The sequence below is a fragment of the Pinus tabuliformis genome, chromosome 1_1 (genome assembly GCF_031772625.1).
Source record: "Pinus tabuliformis cultivar Carrire ecotype Pingquan chromosome 1_1, CPIR1, whole genome shotgun sequence".
Taxonomy (NCBI): Eukaryota; Viridiplantae; Streptophyta; class Pinopsida; order Pinales; family Pinaceae; genus Pinus; species Pinus tabuliformis.
In genome coordinates this window covers 547,492,307-547,510,370 of record NC_142297.1, presented here as the reverse complement: position 1 = coordinate 547,510,370, position 18,064 = coordinate 547,492,307, and the positions used below count along the sequence as shown (strand labels likewise).

Sequence of the window (18,064 nt, the reverse complement as noted above, 5' to 3'; positions counted from 1 at the left end):
TATATATATATATATATATATATATATATAATATATATATTAACTAATTATTTTTCCCTGTCCCTATCTTTTGCTCCAGTCCAGTTATTCGGCCCAATATAGCGGTTTCCTAGTCAAATATAATCATTGAATGATCTGCTCTCTCTATTTAACCTGTAGCCATGATCTGGTTCTTCAACTTGTCCTGACGAACCACACTTGTTGGTACAAATAAATTACGATGTGATTTTCATATAAAACTCTTCTCTATAAACTTAATATAGATCACAAAAGGCTAAATTCATATTTAAATCCTTTCGAAAAAAATATCCCCTCACAATCAAATTAATAAAACTCTACCATTAAAATATATTATTTTAACAACGAAACAATAAAGTCAATCCAATTCTATATTTATTAATATTTTTTTAATATAGAATTTTATTTTTAAATAAATCATTTTATAATATAATTAAAATTTAACAAATAAATTAATATAAAAGAAGAAAAAGAAATCAATAAAACTATACTACCCGAGGCTAGACTTAATAAAACTATACTACGCAAATATATATTTCAACTACTTCCAAGAAAGAGATAATTGTACAATAAACTTTTGTTTTTAATGCAATTACCATATTCATTAATTAATAAATTTTTATATAATATTTGACAAAGAAAATTAGGAATAGAATTGGAAATTAAATTAATATAAAGAAATGCAATCACTATATTGATTAATTATTTTTTCAATAAAATATTTACGAATAAAAAAGAAATTAAATTTGACAAATAAATTAATATATAGAGAGCAATTACCATATTAAAATAGTTACTTTTAAATATAATATTTTAGAAAAAAAAAAAATTTTAATATCACAAATAAAAATAGAAATAAAAATAGGAATGGAATTTGACAAGGAGAATTTTGCACATCATTTTTATGTCGGTAATTTATTTGTGAAGAAGATGGGAGCATTTAGTGTGAAGCTTCACAAAAAAAAAACAGAATACGTCAACCAGATAAAAAAGCAATCTGTCCCATAAACTATCTTTAGCCACTTTAAAAATAATTTTTTTTTTCTTTCTTTCCAATGAAGTGATTGAAACCGTCAAATTTTGCCGGCCGTTCGTTTTCCCGTGATTGGATGCCTTTGACCCGGCAACGCGTCTTTCCATACATCTCTCGATTCCTCTCTCCTCGCGTTGTAATTGGTTGGATTTGGAAGGGTAGTCGGTTGGACGCCTATAAATACCCATCTGCCCTCTCTGTATCCACATAGTGATTTCAATTCAGTGTCGAGGAATTTTTTGCAACGTCTGCGTGAAGCGTTTTCTCAACAAATTTGTTTCAGGTATTTTATCGTTAGCTGCGATCAATCCTATCGGCTTGCCTGTCGTTTTTTTATGATTTCGGTTTGTTGCAGTTGCCTTCGAAATTCTTCCTTTTTAAGTGTTTCAGAACCGAGCATTTTTTACATGTGATATTTTGATAAACTTCGTAAAACTTGTAATCCCTTTGCGGATCGACTGTCGGTTGGCGGATGAGGGATTTGTGCAGTTTTGAGTCCGTTCCTTTGCTCCATTTTTTATTTCAGGAACGTGTGCTGTTTCTCTGTTTGATGCCATGTTTATCTGTAACTTAGGGTTTCATTTGTATTTTATTGCGAGGATTTGGGGTTAAGCCGAGTTTGTAATTGTTAGCTCTTATTGTGCAGGTGTCTTTGTTCATTAATTTTAGATTTCAAGATGCAGATATTCGTGAAGACATTGACCGGAAAGACCATAACTCTTGAGGTGGAGAGCTCAGATACTATTGACAATGTAAAGGCGAAGATTCAGGACAAGGAGGGAATTCCTCCTGATCAGCAGAGGCTCATTTTTGCTGGCAAACAACTTGAGGATGGCCGAACCCTCGCAGATTATAACATTCAGAAGGAATCGACTCTTCACCTTGTTCTCCGTCTCAGAGGGGGAATGCAGATCTTTGTCAAAACCCTCACTGGCAAGACCATCACTCTGGAAGTCGAAAGCTCTGACACAATTGACAATGTCAAGGCTAAAATTCAAGACAAGGAAGGGATTCCACCCGACCAGCAGAGGCTGATCTTTGCCGGAAAACAGCTTGAGGACGGACGCACTCTTGCCGATTACAACATCCAGAAGGAATCGACTCTTCACCTTGTTCTCCGTCTCAGAGGAGGGATGCAGATCTTTGTCAAAACCCTGACCGGAAAGACAATCACGCTTGAAGTTGAGAGCTCAGACACTATTGATAACGTTAAGGCCAAGATTCAGGACAAGGAGGGGATTCCTCCGGATCAGCAGAGATTGATCTTTGCTGGGAAGCAACTTGAAGATGGGAGGACTCTAGCCGACTACAACATTCAAAAGGAATCGACACTGCATCTTGTCCTTCGTCTCCGTGGTGGTATGCAGATATTTGTGAAGACGTTGACAGGCAAGACCATCACACTTGAGGTTGAGAGCTCTGATACGGTTGATAACGTGAAGGCTAAAATTCAAGACAAGGAAGGTATTCCTCCTGATCAGCAGAGGCTCATTTTTGCCGGAAAGCAGCTCGAGGATGGCCGAACCCTCGCCGATTATAACATTCAGAAGGAATCCACCCTGCACCTTGTCCTGCGTCTGCGTGGTGGCCTTTGAGATTGTTGGAATGTATTTCAATTAATGTTAAAGCCTTTGCCCGTAAATAGGTCGTCTTTTATCGGTTTTAGATGCTTGGCTTCGTACTCTGACTCTTTTATTGGATTTAGATGTTTGGCTTGGTACTCTGTTTTGTTAGATATTCCATTACAGAGACAGGGCTCTGTTAATGGCACGTGTTTTATGCGTTCCTAAAGAGTATCTGAATGAAATAAAAGCCGTGTGTTCAAACTATTTTAGGTGTTTCTGCTTCAAAATGTTCTTTGGTGTTGCTGTGCGCTTCTCTTTACTGGTGCCTTTTCAATTGTTACCATGCGGCTGTAGATTTTTAAGCCATGATTCAGATTTTTAATCCTATTTAATTTTTTATGGAAAAGTTTACACATGGATAAAAATTTATTGACTAAATGAAAATTGCAAATGTAAGAATGGTCCAGAGTGTTTTTGGTGAAATAAACTGTCAAAATTTAAAATGTCCAATGGTTTGAGTGGACGCCCCATCTATTATTAGGACAAGAAAAGCAATATGGTATGAAGTAAGTTGAATGGAAGAATGAAAATATAAAGGAAAGGAAATAGCAAAGAGTGGATCATTGAATGGGTTATCTTGTATTAACTTGCTTCATACTTCATTGTTTTTTAAGTTTTTTTTTGTTTTTTATGAGGGGTGAAATGTCTACTTTAGAAATGATATGGTTTATTCCAAAAAAAACACTCAACAAAATTGTAAGCACAATGTTTTGATATGGTTTATTTCAGAAAAACACTCAACAAAATTGTAAGCACAATGTTTTTTTACTGCAGTGTGAAGGAAAAGAGAAGGATATTTAAATTTTACCCCCATAGTCTTGTAAAATTGCACTTTTTACGGATTTGACTTGCAGCAAATTTGACAAGGGAGCATATAACAGAGGTACAATTGTTGACTAAATATGTGAAAAAAGATTTGGTTTAGCAGAGATTGAATTTGTTAGGCAAGGTTGTCTTTGACACTTGTTCATCAGGTTTGGTGATTTCACAGTATAGCATTCGCTTGAAAAAAGTGATAGAGACCTGAACTATATCAGTGTGTGGAGACCTATCAGTGTGTGGAGACCTGAAGTGACTCTGGACCATTCGTCTTTCCAGTGATATTAATTGCTGACTTTTTTTGCATGTCCTCTGTTTGTAATAGGTGTTTGGAAGTAGACCATGTTAAGTTCCATTAAGTTTTCCCAATTGCTGCCTACAATTACGAAAGTGAACAGTTATTTCCGTAATTTCTGGAAACCAATTGTAGTAATTTCCTTAAATTACAAAAATCAACTACAGTTAAATTTCTTGTTGAAGTGGTCCATTACTCCATCTGGAGTTGTCTACCATGCTCTATGGAACACCTGACACAGCCAACAAAAGCTTGATGGAAGCTTGGTTATATATATTTCTGTTTAGTTTTACACCATCAAGTTGAGAGAGCAGAGCCTAAAAATGCCTTCAAATTTTTTGTAGTGATTTTTTTTCCTGTCTCCAGTAAGTTTCATAGCTTGATGAACGGGAATGCTCTCTGTTTGGGAATTTATCTCTCCTCATAACAGTTCTATGATTTGCTTTGGCGTATTTTTCTTAGCCTTGAGTTCCAATACTACAACATTGTCTATGATTTTGTTCTGTTGCATTTGAAATGTTAATAGGTAGAGACTCTTATCACTTACCTTGCCGTGTTCATAATTAACGATGTTTTCTTGTACAATCAAATTGGGTGAGGGTTTTTACAACCGGTCACTTGTTTCTCTCTTTTATCCATCCAAAGTTCTGCGAGACTATCGGTTGCCTCAAGCATAGTGGCCTCAAGCATAGTGAAAACACTGGTGTAGCAATTGGAGGTAAGTATTCTTGGGCATCCAGTTTTTACGATTTTTTACAATAAGTAATTATTCGTCATTAAAGTTTTTTTTAGATTCTTTAAAGTATTTAATTCAGCATATTAAGAATCGCTCTTTATGCTAACATTTGGTATCAGAGCTTTAATTTATCTCTCCCTTGATGTGTGCAAATTTACAACAGTGCTTTAATTTTATTTTATCTTGTGAGGAATTAGTACGGAGTAATATGGAGTTTATTCTTTTCATGAAACATTATTTTTACTTTGGTTAAGATTTGTTTATAATTTTATAAGTAAATTTTTAAGTGGTTAGTAGTGCGGTAATTGTTTCTGCTTTTCATATGTTTTAAATTGCTTCATATTAAACTGTGTATACCCCATTTCACTTAGCATGAAATGTGAAGTACTGTGTATAGTTTTGTTTATGCAATTTATGTAAGAAATAATGTCTAGTGATCCATATAATTTTAATTAATTAGAGAATAGCCACAGCGTCTCTAATTAAATAAAATTATATATTATGATTGGTTAGGATCATATAAAAATTATTTGGACATTAAATTGTAATTAATTATACTAAATATAATAAATTTTATCCCACAGGAATTTTTATTATATTTATGTAATTAATTAGGATAAAATTTCATAACTTACTTACAGGAATTATGAATTAATAGTTTTATCATAAAGTTCAAAACTATGAATAATTGAATAATTGAATTTGCATTGAAAATTTAACCCACAGACAATTTTTATGTCATTAGATTCAATTTTGAGCATGATTTACATTGGTAAAACATAAAATTTTATTTAAGTCTCAATTTTAACATAAGCATGTGATTTTTTAATTTTGATGCAGTTGTACAACCTGCAAATTTCTCTGAAATTTGTTGTGATATCCCTGAACTTAAGGGACATAACTATAAGGTATGGAAAGAGAGGGTTCTCATTCATTTGGGGTGGATGGACATAGACTATGCTATTAGGAAAGATGAACCACCGGCACTCACTAATACCAGCACTGCAGCAGACATCACGCTTTATGAACAATGGGAGCGATCCAATCGCCTAAGCATGATGTTCATTAAGACTAAAATTTCAGCTGGTATTCGTGGTTCTGTTGATCTGCATGAAAAGGTCCGAGACTTGCTAAAGGTCATTGATGATCAATTCGTCACTTCAGACAAGACACTAGCAAGCACCTTAATCATGAAGTTCTCATCCCTAAGGCTCACCAGTGTGAAAGTTGTGCGCGAGCACATCATGCAGATGATGGACACTGTAGCTCAATTGAAGAAATTCAAGGTTGAAATATCAGAGTCCTTCCTGGTGCACTACATCCTGAATACCCTTCCGCACCAATACGGACCTTTCAAAATCTCGTACAACACACATAAGGATAAATGGTCAATTAATGAACTCATGACCATGTGTGTTCAAGAGGAAGAGACACTGGTGATGGAACTGGGAAAGTGCAACATTGGCAACACGTGGAAAGGGCAAATCTCAAGCCAATCGAAAAGGGAAAGGTAAAGTACCTCCCCAAACCGATATCAAGAAGGATTACAAGTGTTTCTTCTGTAAAAAGAAGGGACACATGAAGAAGGGATGCACCAAATTTCAGAAATGGCTTGCGGATAAAGGTAATTTAATCTTGTTTGTTTGTTATGAATCTAATATGGTTAATGTCAATATTAACACATGGTGGATTAATTCTAGATCAACAATTCACATTTCAAATTCTTTGCAGGGTTTGCAAAACCTAAGTAAGCCGGTGGGAAGTGAGCAAAGCATCTTATCAAGAAACAAGATGGGCTCGCATGTGGAATCTATAGGAACATGTTATTTAACTTTAAGTAGTGGCTTTGTTTTAGAATTAGAAAAGACCTTTTATGTTCCAAGTTTTTTTAGAAACTTGATTTCAGTCTCAAGGCTTGTAGCTTTTGGATATTCCATTAACTTTTTAGAAAAATCTTTCAGTCTATTTTATAAATCTGATTATGTTGGGAATGATATTTTGTCTAATGGTCTTTATACTGCATTATTTTACAAAACAATGTCACTTATGATTCAATGCATGTTCACACTGGCACTAAAAGATGTGTTATTAATGAAGATTCCTTTAAATTATGGCACTGAAGACTAGGTCATATCTCCATAGAAAGAATTAAAAGATTAGTAAATGAAGGGGTACTTAATACTCTGGATTTTACTGATTTTGAGACTTGTGTGGACTGCATAAAGGGAAAGCAGACCAACAAGTCAAAGAAAGGTGCCAATAGGAGTTCGGACATATTAGAGATCATACATACTGATATATGTAGTCCAGACATAGACTCACATGGTTAGAGATACTTCATCTCCTTTATAGATGATTACTCACGATATATGTATCTCTACATGCTTCATAAAAAAAGCGAAGCGTTAGATGACTTTAAGATCTTTAAGGTTGAAGTAGAGAAACAATGTGGCAAGCAAATTAAGATCGTGAGATTAGATAGAGGTGGAGAATATTATGGTAGATACACAGAAGATGGACAAGCACCTAGGCCATTTGCAAAATTTATTCAAGAGCATGGGATTGTTGCCCAATACACCATGCCTGGTTCACCCGACCAGAATGGTGTAACAGAAAGAAGAAACCGAACATTATTGGACATGGTGCGGAGTATGCTTAGCAGCTCCAATCTTCCTAAATCCTTGTGGACTGAAGCACTTAAAATGACAGTGTATATATTAAATTGAGTTCCAACCAAGGTTGTTTCTAAAGCGCCATTTGAATTATGGAAAGGTTGGAAACCGAGTTTGCGACATATGTGCGTTTGGGGATGTCCGTCTGAAGTGAGAATTTATAATCCACAAGAGAAGAAGCTGGACCCAAGGACCATTAGTGGGTATTTCATTAGATATGCTGAAAGGTCTAAAGGTTACATATTTTATTGTCCATCTCACAGCACTAGGATTGTGGAATCAAGAAATGCAAAGTTTCTTGAAAATGACTTGATCAGTGGGAGCTTCTGAGAAGGATCATTCAAAGTTTCAACCCTCCACCTCAAGTGATAGATTGGTTATTGTTCATAGCACCCCTCAAGTACAAACTGGTGTTGAACAACCAATTGTTGAAGTTCCACAAGTTGTTGACGGCATTCCAGTAGATCAGGTAGTTCAAGAGTTGCCAAGAACTTTTGAACAACAAGTTGAACCACATACTTCTCAGGAAGATGATGGTACAACATTAAAAAGATCTACTAGACCAAAGAGATCAACAATTCCTGATGATTATGTTGTGTATCTGCAAGAATCTGACTGCAACATTGGAGCCGAAAATGATCCCGAGTCCTTTTCACAAGCCATGAGTTGCATAGAATCAGAATTATGATACAATGCCATGAAGGAAGAGATGAATTCCATAAAGAGTAACAAAGTCTGGGATCTTGTTGAGTTTCCTAATGGTGCAAAATCCATTGGATGTAAATGGGTCTTTAGGACAAAGAAAGACTCATTGTACAACATTGAGAGATACAAGGCAAGACTTGTTGCTAAGGGATTCACTCAGAAAGAAGGAATCGACTACACGGAGACTTTTTCTCTTGTATATAAGAAAGATTCCTTGCACGTTATCATGGCATTAGTAGCCCATTTTGACTTGGAGTTGCAACAAATGGATGTGAAAACAACGTTTCTTAATGGAGATCTAGAGGAGGAGGTTTACATGAAACAACCTGAAGGATTCCCCTCTAGTGATGGTGAGCAATTGGTTTGCAAGCTCAAGAAATCATTATACAGTTTAAAACAAGCATCCTGCCAATGGTATTTGAAATTCCATAATGTAATTTCTTCTTTCGGTTTTGTAGAAAACATTATGGATCAATGTATATACCTGAAAGTTAGTGGGAGTAAAATTTGTTTTCTTGTTTTATATGTGGATGACATTTTGCTAGCAACCAATGATAAGGGTTTGTTACATGAGGTGAAACAATTCCTCTCTAAAAATTTTGATATGAAGGATATGGGTGAGGCATCTTATGTCATTGGCATTAAGATCTATAGAGATAGATTTCGAGGCATCTTAGGTCTGTCTCAAGAAACCTATATTAATAAAATTTTAGAGAGATTTCGGATGAAGGATTGTTCACCAAGTGTAGCTCCCATTGTGAAGGGTGATAGGTTCAATTTCAACCAATGCCCGAAGAAAGACTTTGAAAGGGAACAAATGAAGAACATTCCATATGCTTCTGCTGTTGGAAGCTTAATGTATGCTCAAGTCTGCACAAGACCGACATTGCATTTGTTGTGGGAATTTTGGGACGATATCAAAGTGATCCAGGTTTAGACCACTGGAGAGCTGCAAAGAAAGTAATGAGGTACCTTCAAGGAACCAAAGACTACATGCTTATGTATAGACGGACGAACACTTTGGAAGTAATTGGCTACTCAGATTCTGACTTTGCTGGATGTGTTGATTCACGTAAATCAACATCAGGATACATTTTTATGATGGCCGGTGGAGCTGTATCATGGAGGAGTGCCAAGCAGACCTTGATTGCCACTTCCACTATGGAAGCCGAGTTCGTCTGCTGTTTTGAGGCTACTTTACATGGTGTATGGCTTAAAAGTTTCATTTCTGGGCTTAGAATTATGGATTCTATCTCTAAGCCATTGAGAATATATTGAGACAATTCAGCTATTGTTTTTATGGCTTGGGAGTCGAAATAAACACATCGACATTAAGTATTTAGCTATAAGGGAACGTGTTAAAGAAAAGAAATTGGTCAGTGAGCACGTCAACACTGAGTTGATGATCGTTGATCCTTTGACTAAAGGCATGCCACCGTTTAAATTCAAGGGTCATGTAATGTATGGGACTTGGTTCCATTATGTCGTTTCTCATTGTATGGACAATGTTATTTTAATGAAATTCTTAACTATTGTGATGTTTTTCTCATATTTATGTGCACTTTAATTTGATTTGAGAAAACTCATTTGTGTAGGACCAGGAATGAACATAAGATTTATTCATTAAAAAAGTGTTGCCACATAAATTATAATAAGAATAAATACATAGTAATACATGGAAGATAATACTCGTCATTAGAGGACTTATCGCCATGATTCATGTATCTATTACTTAATATAGATTATCAATGAGTTTTAATATGAGGCATTAAGTTTGGAAGTATGGACCAAGTGGGAGAATGTTAAGCTCCATTAAGTTTTCCCAACTGCTGCCTACAATTACGAAAGTGAACGGGAGTAATTTCCTTAAATTACGGAAATCAATTGCAACTAATTAATTTCTTGTTGGGAGCTTCCGAAGTGGTCCATTACTCCATCTGGAGTTGTCTACCATGATCTGTGGAACACCTAACACAGCCAACAGAAGCTTGATGGAAGCTTGGCTATATATATTTTTGTTTGGTCCCCAAGATTGCATCTCAATCCCCTTCAGCTTTACACCATCAAGTTGAGAGAGCAGAGCCTGGAAGTGCCTTCAGATTTTCTGTAGTGATTTTTTTTCCTGTCTCCATTACGTTTCATAGCTTGATGAACGGGAGTGCTCTCTGTTTGGGCATTTATCTCTCCTCATAATAGTTCTGCGATTTGCTTTGGCGTATTTTTCTTAGCCTTGTGTTCCAATACTACAGCATTGTCTATGATTCTGTTCCGTTGCATTTGAAATGTTAATAGCCAAATACTCTTATCACTTACCTTGCCGTGTTCATAATTAACGTTGTTTTTTTGTACAATCAAATTGGGTGCGGGTTTTTACAACCAGTCACTTGTTTCTCTCTTTTATCCATCCAAAGTTTTGCGAGACTATCGGTTGCCTCAAGCATAGTGAAAACACTGGAGTAGCATCAATGGCTGGAGGTAAGTATTCTTGGGCATCCAGTTTTTACGATTCTTTACAATAAGTAATTATTCGGCATTAAAGTTTTTTTTAGATTCTTTAATGTATTTAATTCCGCATATTAAGAATCGTTGTTTATGCTAACATATCAGTTAATCAATATACATCTTTACCTTGATTGCAGATCCCGTGTGAAAGATAAATATATCCTCATCCTTATCACAATTACAAGTTCGGTGTACGTAATTAATACTCTTATCTCAATTATAGATTCCAAATTTACGCAGTATATCCAACATTCTGTTTATGATATATTATGCCTTGAAAACAAATAATAATGATAAAGTAGATGGATGTCCTTTGAAGGGAAGTTAAATATCATCTTGAAACAAAAGCCAGACATAGGCTAGAAGGTAACAGGAAGAGTAAAGAAATATGGCATAAGAAAGGAAGGACAATGTGAATTATAGGTAAAAAGGAAGGTGTAACCTCAGTGAGTAGAGGCCGACCTCAACCAAAATTTAAACCAACTGAGAAAGGGTATGGACGTCAACTATGGGATGACAAAATAGACTAGATCATAAGAAACCATTGCAATGTTGGATGTGTGGATGAAATCACCATAAGGTAGATCACCCACAACGGAAGGATTCCAGACCACAAATATACAACATACAAGAAGCTTGCGCTATAGGAGACGTAGCCCAAACCATACCCAGGATATATGCTGTCGTGGATAACAGATAGACTGACCATCAGGACTCCATCGAAATGGAAGGTAAAATTTGTAATCAAATTTTCTCTATTCTAATTGACCCTGGATCCAATTACAATTATATTAGCCCTGAACTTGTAGATCACTGCCAACTATCGAAAGAAACCCATGCAAAAGTATGGCTAGTCTAGGTAGCCTCACGGGAAAAAAGAAGAGTAAGCCAATGGGTAAAAGCATGTGCATTTGAACTCAATGGAGGGAAACCATATCAAATCTTAATCTCCTTCCCTTGGGTGCATATGATATGCTACCAGGTATGGATTGGTTGTATACCTTTAGAAAAAAGTAGATTGTTATGAGAAGACTATTGAATACCTAAACGAGATTGGGGAAAGGAGAATACTACAAGGTAAAAAGAAACCTACCTCAGTAAGAACAATCACAACTATGCAAGCTAATCGTAGCCACAAAAAAGGGTGTACCCTATTTGCGGTACACATCTATAGCGATACAAAAACCTGCAATAATGTGGGAAAATAAGATAGCGAGGTTCTGGATAAATATCTCGTTCTACAACATTACAGGGATGTATTCCTCCAGACATCCTTGACTTGCCCCTCACAAGGAGGTAGACTTTTCTATCGAACTGATGCTAGGAGCAACATTGATATCCGAGACACCTTATAGGATGAGTACTCTTGAGGTGGTCGAATAGAAATTGCAATTAAAGGAGACGCTTGATAAGGGCTATATAATTCCAAGTGTGTGTCCATGGGGAGCACTGATATTATTTTTAAAGAAAAAATATGCTACACTCAGATTATGCATTGATTATAGGGAATTAAATAAGGTAACCATAAAAAAAGATACCCCTTGCCACAGATTGATGATTTATTTGATCAATTGAGAGGAGCAATGGTTTTCTCCAAAATCCATGGGGAGCACCGATATTATTTTTAAAGAAAAAAGATGCCACACTTAAATTATGCATTGATTACATGGAATTAAATAAGGTAACCATAAAAAAAGATACCCCTTGCCACAAATTGATGATTTATTCGATCAATTGAGAGGAGCAATGGTCTTCTCCAAAATTGATATGAGATCAAGATACCATTAAGTGCACAGTAAAGAGGAGGATGTTCACAAGACAACCTTTTGAACAAGATACGGAAACTACGAGTTCGTGGTGGTACCATTTGGACACACAAATGCCCTTGCCACTTTTATGTGCCTAATGAACAATGTGTTGCACCCTTATCTGGACAAATTTGTTGTTTTCTTCGTCGACGACATATTGGTGTATTCAAGAACCAAGGAGGAACATGAAGAACATTTAGCAGCAATAGTGCAGTTATTAAGGGAACATAAGCTCTATGAAAAATCAAACAAATGTGATTTATTTCAATACCATATCCATTATTTAGGACACATAGTCTCCAAGGAAGGGATAGCAGTGGATCAAGGAAAGATAAAAAGCCATAATGGACTAGTCAACACCCAAGAATGTAACTGAGGTAAGATCATTCATGGGATTGGTTGGGTACTATAGGTGGTTTATTAAAAATTTCTCCAAGATAGGTTACCCAATCACCGTGTTATAGAAAAAGGGGAAAATGATCGAGTGGATGACTTAATGTGCAACGAGCTTTGATCAGTTAAAGAAATTACTCACCAATGCACGAGTCTTAAGAATTGTTGATCCAGGCAAGGAATTTTTTAAGTTTGCACTGATGCCTACAAATGATCTAGGTGGATGTTGGTGGCCACCTACTTATCCCACTTGGACCCTTACCATTGTTTCTTTCAATTTCCTCAATTATAGCACAATTTACTATTTTTCACACTTTTTCGAGTCCTAAAATTCCAAAATATTTACTATTTTTATAGCATAATTTACTATTTTTACAAATTTTGGCAGTAGGGACAAGTGGCTTGTTATGAGTCACGAAAGTTGAATGAGCATGAGCTAAATTATGGGACCCATGACCTGGAGTTAGCGGCCATCATCTAGGCATTAAAAATGTGGAGGCACTACCTCCTCAGTAGGAGATTTACTTTAATGGCAGATCATGGGGGCTTAACATGCTTGTTCAACCAACCTAAATTAAATGCGAGACAAGCCAGGTGGATCATAACCCTTAGCAAATTTGATTTTGAAATCAAATACATAAAGGGTAGATAAAATCAGGTTGTGAATGCACTTAGCAGAAAGGTGTAAATAAGTCACCTAACAGCCATAAGTTCTTATGGAACTAACCTTGAAGAATGAATTATAGATGGCAAGCGGTATGACGAGCAATATCAACAAATCAAGGAAGAACTATGACAAGTAGATAAGGGAGAAAATAGTGAGTATTATCACCTCACAAAAGAGGGTTTGATCAAATTCAAAAGTAGAATCTATGTGCTAAATGATAATGAATTAAGGAGTTCCATGCTAAACCATACTCTGGCCATCCTAGATACTAGAAGACCCTCATGGCCATCAAAAAGTTTTAATACTAGCCAAATCTGAAGAAAGAGGTGGTAGATTTTGTCACAAGATGTTTGGAATGCCAACAAGTAAAGGTTGAATACAAACACCCAACAAGATTATTACATCCTATTCCCATTCTGGAATGGAAATGGGAAGTGATCTCTTAAACCATATAAACCTCAACACAATCATGGATCAAGTCAGAGAAAATACCCAGTACAATTCTTTGGAATGTAGCATAGGCATTGCATATTCCAAAAGGTAGTACTTTGTAAGTGTATGTTCGCCTTGAACATGTAAATGTGGTCTTATCCTAATATTTTAGTTCTATTTGAATTTGATTGTAATCACTAAAACCATTAAGAAAAAAATAACTTCTTTCCTACTAGTGTGTCTAGAACTTTATCACCATTTTTCTTTGGTACAATAACAAATGGTGAAACCCATTGGCTGTTAGAAATCGGATAAATGAAGTTCACATTTAACATTTTTTGTAATTCTTCTTTTACGGTTTCCTTCAAATTGGGATTCATACTTATTTGAAGTTGTTTAATACGACTACATTTTCTTGTATATATATGTGATGCATATAAGTATTGGGATTAATTCCTTTCATATATGTATATTCCCATGCAAAATTATTTTTGTAGCATCTTTATTAATTGATTCTTTTGAGATTCGTCTTTATTAAATGAGTTTTTTGAGATCCTAGATTAATGTTAATGTTTAGAGTTTTACTTGGACTAATTTCTATAGGAATAATACCAAAATTTTTACATATAATTTAATGATATCATGGAATGATAGGATGAAAATCCCCTATTTTACAATTTTCTAACATATTCACATGATAATTTTTCTCTTCAAGATAGTGAGAAAAATCATAATTATTTATAGGATGTATTATTTGATTTTATTCATCATCTTGTTTAAAAGACATTGCTTGTGAGATTGTTACAATAGACTGCATGTCGTCATGTTCATTCTCATCATCAATCCATTCATTATCTTCAAATTCAGTAATTAATTTAGTCAGAGGACACAATGTAAACTTCTTTGTTGTATTGCGATTAGAGATTGTCATATCACTAGATCTACAAGTAATAAATGCATCGACCATGGCTAACTAAGGCCTTCCTAATATTAATTGATGACCACCTAGATTGGTTTTTTGTGTGAGTACCATAAATTCAACTGGATATTCCCAAGAATCTAAGAATACAAGAATATCTTATAGTACACCTTTCGGTTTTATGGTAGATCTATCTGCTAATTGTAACATAGTTGGTGTATATTGAAGATTTCTTAATTGTAATTCATCCATAAAACTTTTAGTCATTACATTTATTGTTGCTCTTAGGTCGATCAATGTATTTGGAATTGCAATTTTATTGAAATGATTTTTCATAATGGAACTCCCTGAATCTAGATATTTTTATATACAGGTCTTCCCATCATGATATCTACTCGTTTTCCAATAAGTTGAAATTTTTGAGCCTTTTTTATTTTTCTTCCTAGGTTTTTAATACATGATTCCTTTATTGTTTTTTCATATACGAGAATGTATCTTGTATCTTATTGTTTGCAACAAAAGAATTTTAATACAATTTTTTTGTAACTCATCTAGCATATTATAATCTTATAAAATCAATTGTTCTTCTACATTCTTATCTATTTTTTATTTCTCTAGAAAAGGATAATTTTGAGAAGATGTAGAAGTATGTTCTACTAGAGGAGTAGGGAGAGGTTTACTTATTACTGTTTCATCTATGTTATTAGGAATTTATTTCTATTTATGTTCTTTAACGACTACAGAGGAATCTTTTGGCAATACTTTTCTTGATCTAAGACGGATTTCATTTAAATTAAGAGGAGCAATAATATATGTTTGGAATTTAATATCTCAACACTGTAAGCGGGATAAGTTACTTTATTGTTTGGATTTGGAAGTGGTTGTGTAGGAAATTAGTAGGCTTTTGAGGTCGCTGTGTAGATAGTAATTGGAGAAGTTGACTAGAAGTCAATTGTAGTTGTGGTTGTTGTGGTGGAGGTTGATATTATTGTTGGGGTTGATATTGAGGATATGATTGATAAAATTGAGGATGATTTCTCCCTTATGATCCTCGCCAACCTTGTTGCCAATATTGATTTTTAGCTTGAGGTGGCCAATGTTTCCAAGGTAATTGTGCATTCCAATTACTTTGGGAGTATTTTGGATGAGATTAAAATTTTTAAGTAGGGTTTTGCATAGTACCTTGTTGTTTGGGTTGCCTAGTTCTTCTTGGTGCTACAAAGCAAAGTTGTTTTGATGCTTCATTCACTCCATTATCATTTTAATGCACTACTTTCAATCCTTCCAGTAATGGACAATCCTCTATAGCATGTATTTCTCCACAAATAATACATATTTCAATGTTATCTAAGGGACATTCCCTCAAATGATGTTTCTTTTTACACCTAGAACAAAATATAAACTATGAAACTTTTTCAACCTTTTGCTTATTTTGCATTTGTAGCATATCTATTTGTTCACTTAAATTTTCAAGAATATATGTTTTAAAATTTTCTAGCAAATGGCCATGTTCATTTCTACTTATCGTACTAGACGTTGATTTACTTCCACTAGCCATAGTTGGGTCTCGAGGACCTTTACCATATTTTTCTCTTCCTCGTGATATATGCTTACATAATTCACAATTTTCCTCAAATGAATGTTAAGATACATCTCCTTTACCCATCAGATTTAAGAGATCAATCCATTCATCCTTAATTGTTTGAAGTAAAAGGGTTTTTAAAGTGTCAAATCCTAGTTTATATTGGCTTTCCCTTTTAACATTATAAGTAAATCTTTCCACAAAATCTTCAAGATTTTCATCCTCTCTTTGGCTTATTTTCAAAATTTCTTCATTAAGATCATGTTGCATGCAATAAGCTTTATATTTTTCTTGAAAGCGCTTCATCATAAATTTATTTTAGTTCAAACCCTAGCTGATGTGTCATTGATTCTTGGTGTTTATTTTGATTGGTGTAGTCAATTGACAATTTCTATATGTCTTCTTTGGAAAATTTGGCAATAGTCTCAAAATTATCGGCTTAGGAAGTTTTAAGTTTATCTAGTTTTTCTTGAATATTCTCTTTAGTCATTATGGAATCCACTATCATATTTGAGCTACTTAATGTCTATTTGACATTGATTAATTTAAGGAGAACACCTTTATGCTTTCTACCAAGGCTTCAAAATTAGAAATAAATTGTTTTTTGTGGAATTAACTCCCTCCATGTAGGAAGCTTTAAAATATTTAATTCATTACTTTGAAGGAAATTTCCACTCTCTTCTTTGTATGTTGTTCATATTGGAAACTTTGGTAATGAAAACACAGAACTTATTTGAAGAAATGTACATTTTCCAAATCCCTTTACACAATTTCATTATAGGATGAAATCCTAGCAGCAATATTTAGTGAAATTTCTACCAATTCCCAAGCTTCCACAATTAAATCAATAAAAAAACATTAAAACATGGATTTTCACCATGGAAAACTTCATATGATCCCTCTAAAAATATGATAGAATTTAATGACTCCAATTTACATACATTACCAAATCCAACATAGTGAGATTTAGATTGTGTTTTTGAAAAAATCTAGGATGATTCACATGAGCAGATTTAGATTATGTTGTTAACAAAATCAAGGATAGTTTAGTGGTATAAGAACAAAGAATCAAATTAAATTCAAAGATTGTGTGAAACATGATTCCTATCTTTGTGTTATGACAAAAATATATGGTAAATTGGTGATAATACCCTAATATTTCTTTGTTTTGAATAAGTCCATCAAAATTGTTATTTTTTAATAAGTCTTTTAGTTATTGTTGAAAATAATAGCGAGAAAGGCTTCTTGACTTTTGTCTTAGTCAAGAATACCACACAATAAATCTTTCTTTAGATGCACAAGTTCCTAGAAATCAAGACGAGTTCATGAAGCATATTAACTCATTTGTATATTTGGAGGCTCAATTTGTCTGTCTCCTAGTGTGAGTTAGATTTGGAAAAGGATAAGTGACAAGTCTCTATGTTTATTTTTGGCTAGGACAAGTTATAAGAGTAAGTTAGAATCATTTAACTAGGAAATCACAAGTCCGAGCTCCAAAAATAAACTTGCTAGAATTAGATGAATCAAATTGCTTATAAGGAGGACAAAGGCACATCATTGTACATTCATTGTTGAGAAAAAGTTTGTGTGAGAAATAATTCTTGCTAGGAGAGCATGTGAGGAGGATCTTATACATGGGATTGAAGAGGCAATTTCCTTGTGGATTTGCACTAGGAAATGGGGAGAAATCCATAAACAATAGGAGCCTATTCTATGCTAGGAAATAGGCTCAAGATGCGCAAGGATTTAGGGAGCAAGATCAGGTCTTCAAGTAGAGTATTTTAAGCTTAGGCCAAACAGGGAGAATAAGTATGTTGTCTATTGAAACAAGATTGTCTTGTAAGAGATATATTGCTCA

At 34.5% G+C, this 18,064-nt stretch overlaps 1 protein-coding gene and 1 pseudogene across 1 annotated transcript; one reads left to right on the top strand and one right to left on the bottom strand.

Annotated features, from left to right (window-relative positions):
* Nucleotides 1-18,064, bottom strand: part of LOC149214276 (polyubiquitin-like) — a 320,343-nt pseudogene that overhangs the window by 168,804 nt on the left and 133,475 nt on the right.
* LOC149214277 (polyubiquitin) lies at nucleotides 1,187-2,880 on the top strand. Its single transcript, XM_089392246.1, has 2 exons — nucleotides 1,187-1,334; nucleotides 1,698-2,880. Exon 2 carries the CDS (start codon nucleotides 1,729-1,731, stop codon nucleotides 2,644-2,646), a length of 918 nt encoding a protein of 305 aa, XP_089248372.1. The 5' UTR covers nucleotides 1,187-1,334; nucleotides 1,698-1,728; the 3' UTR covers nucleotides 2,647-2,880.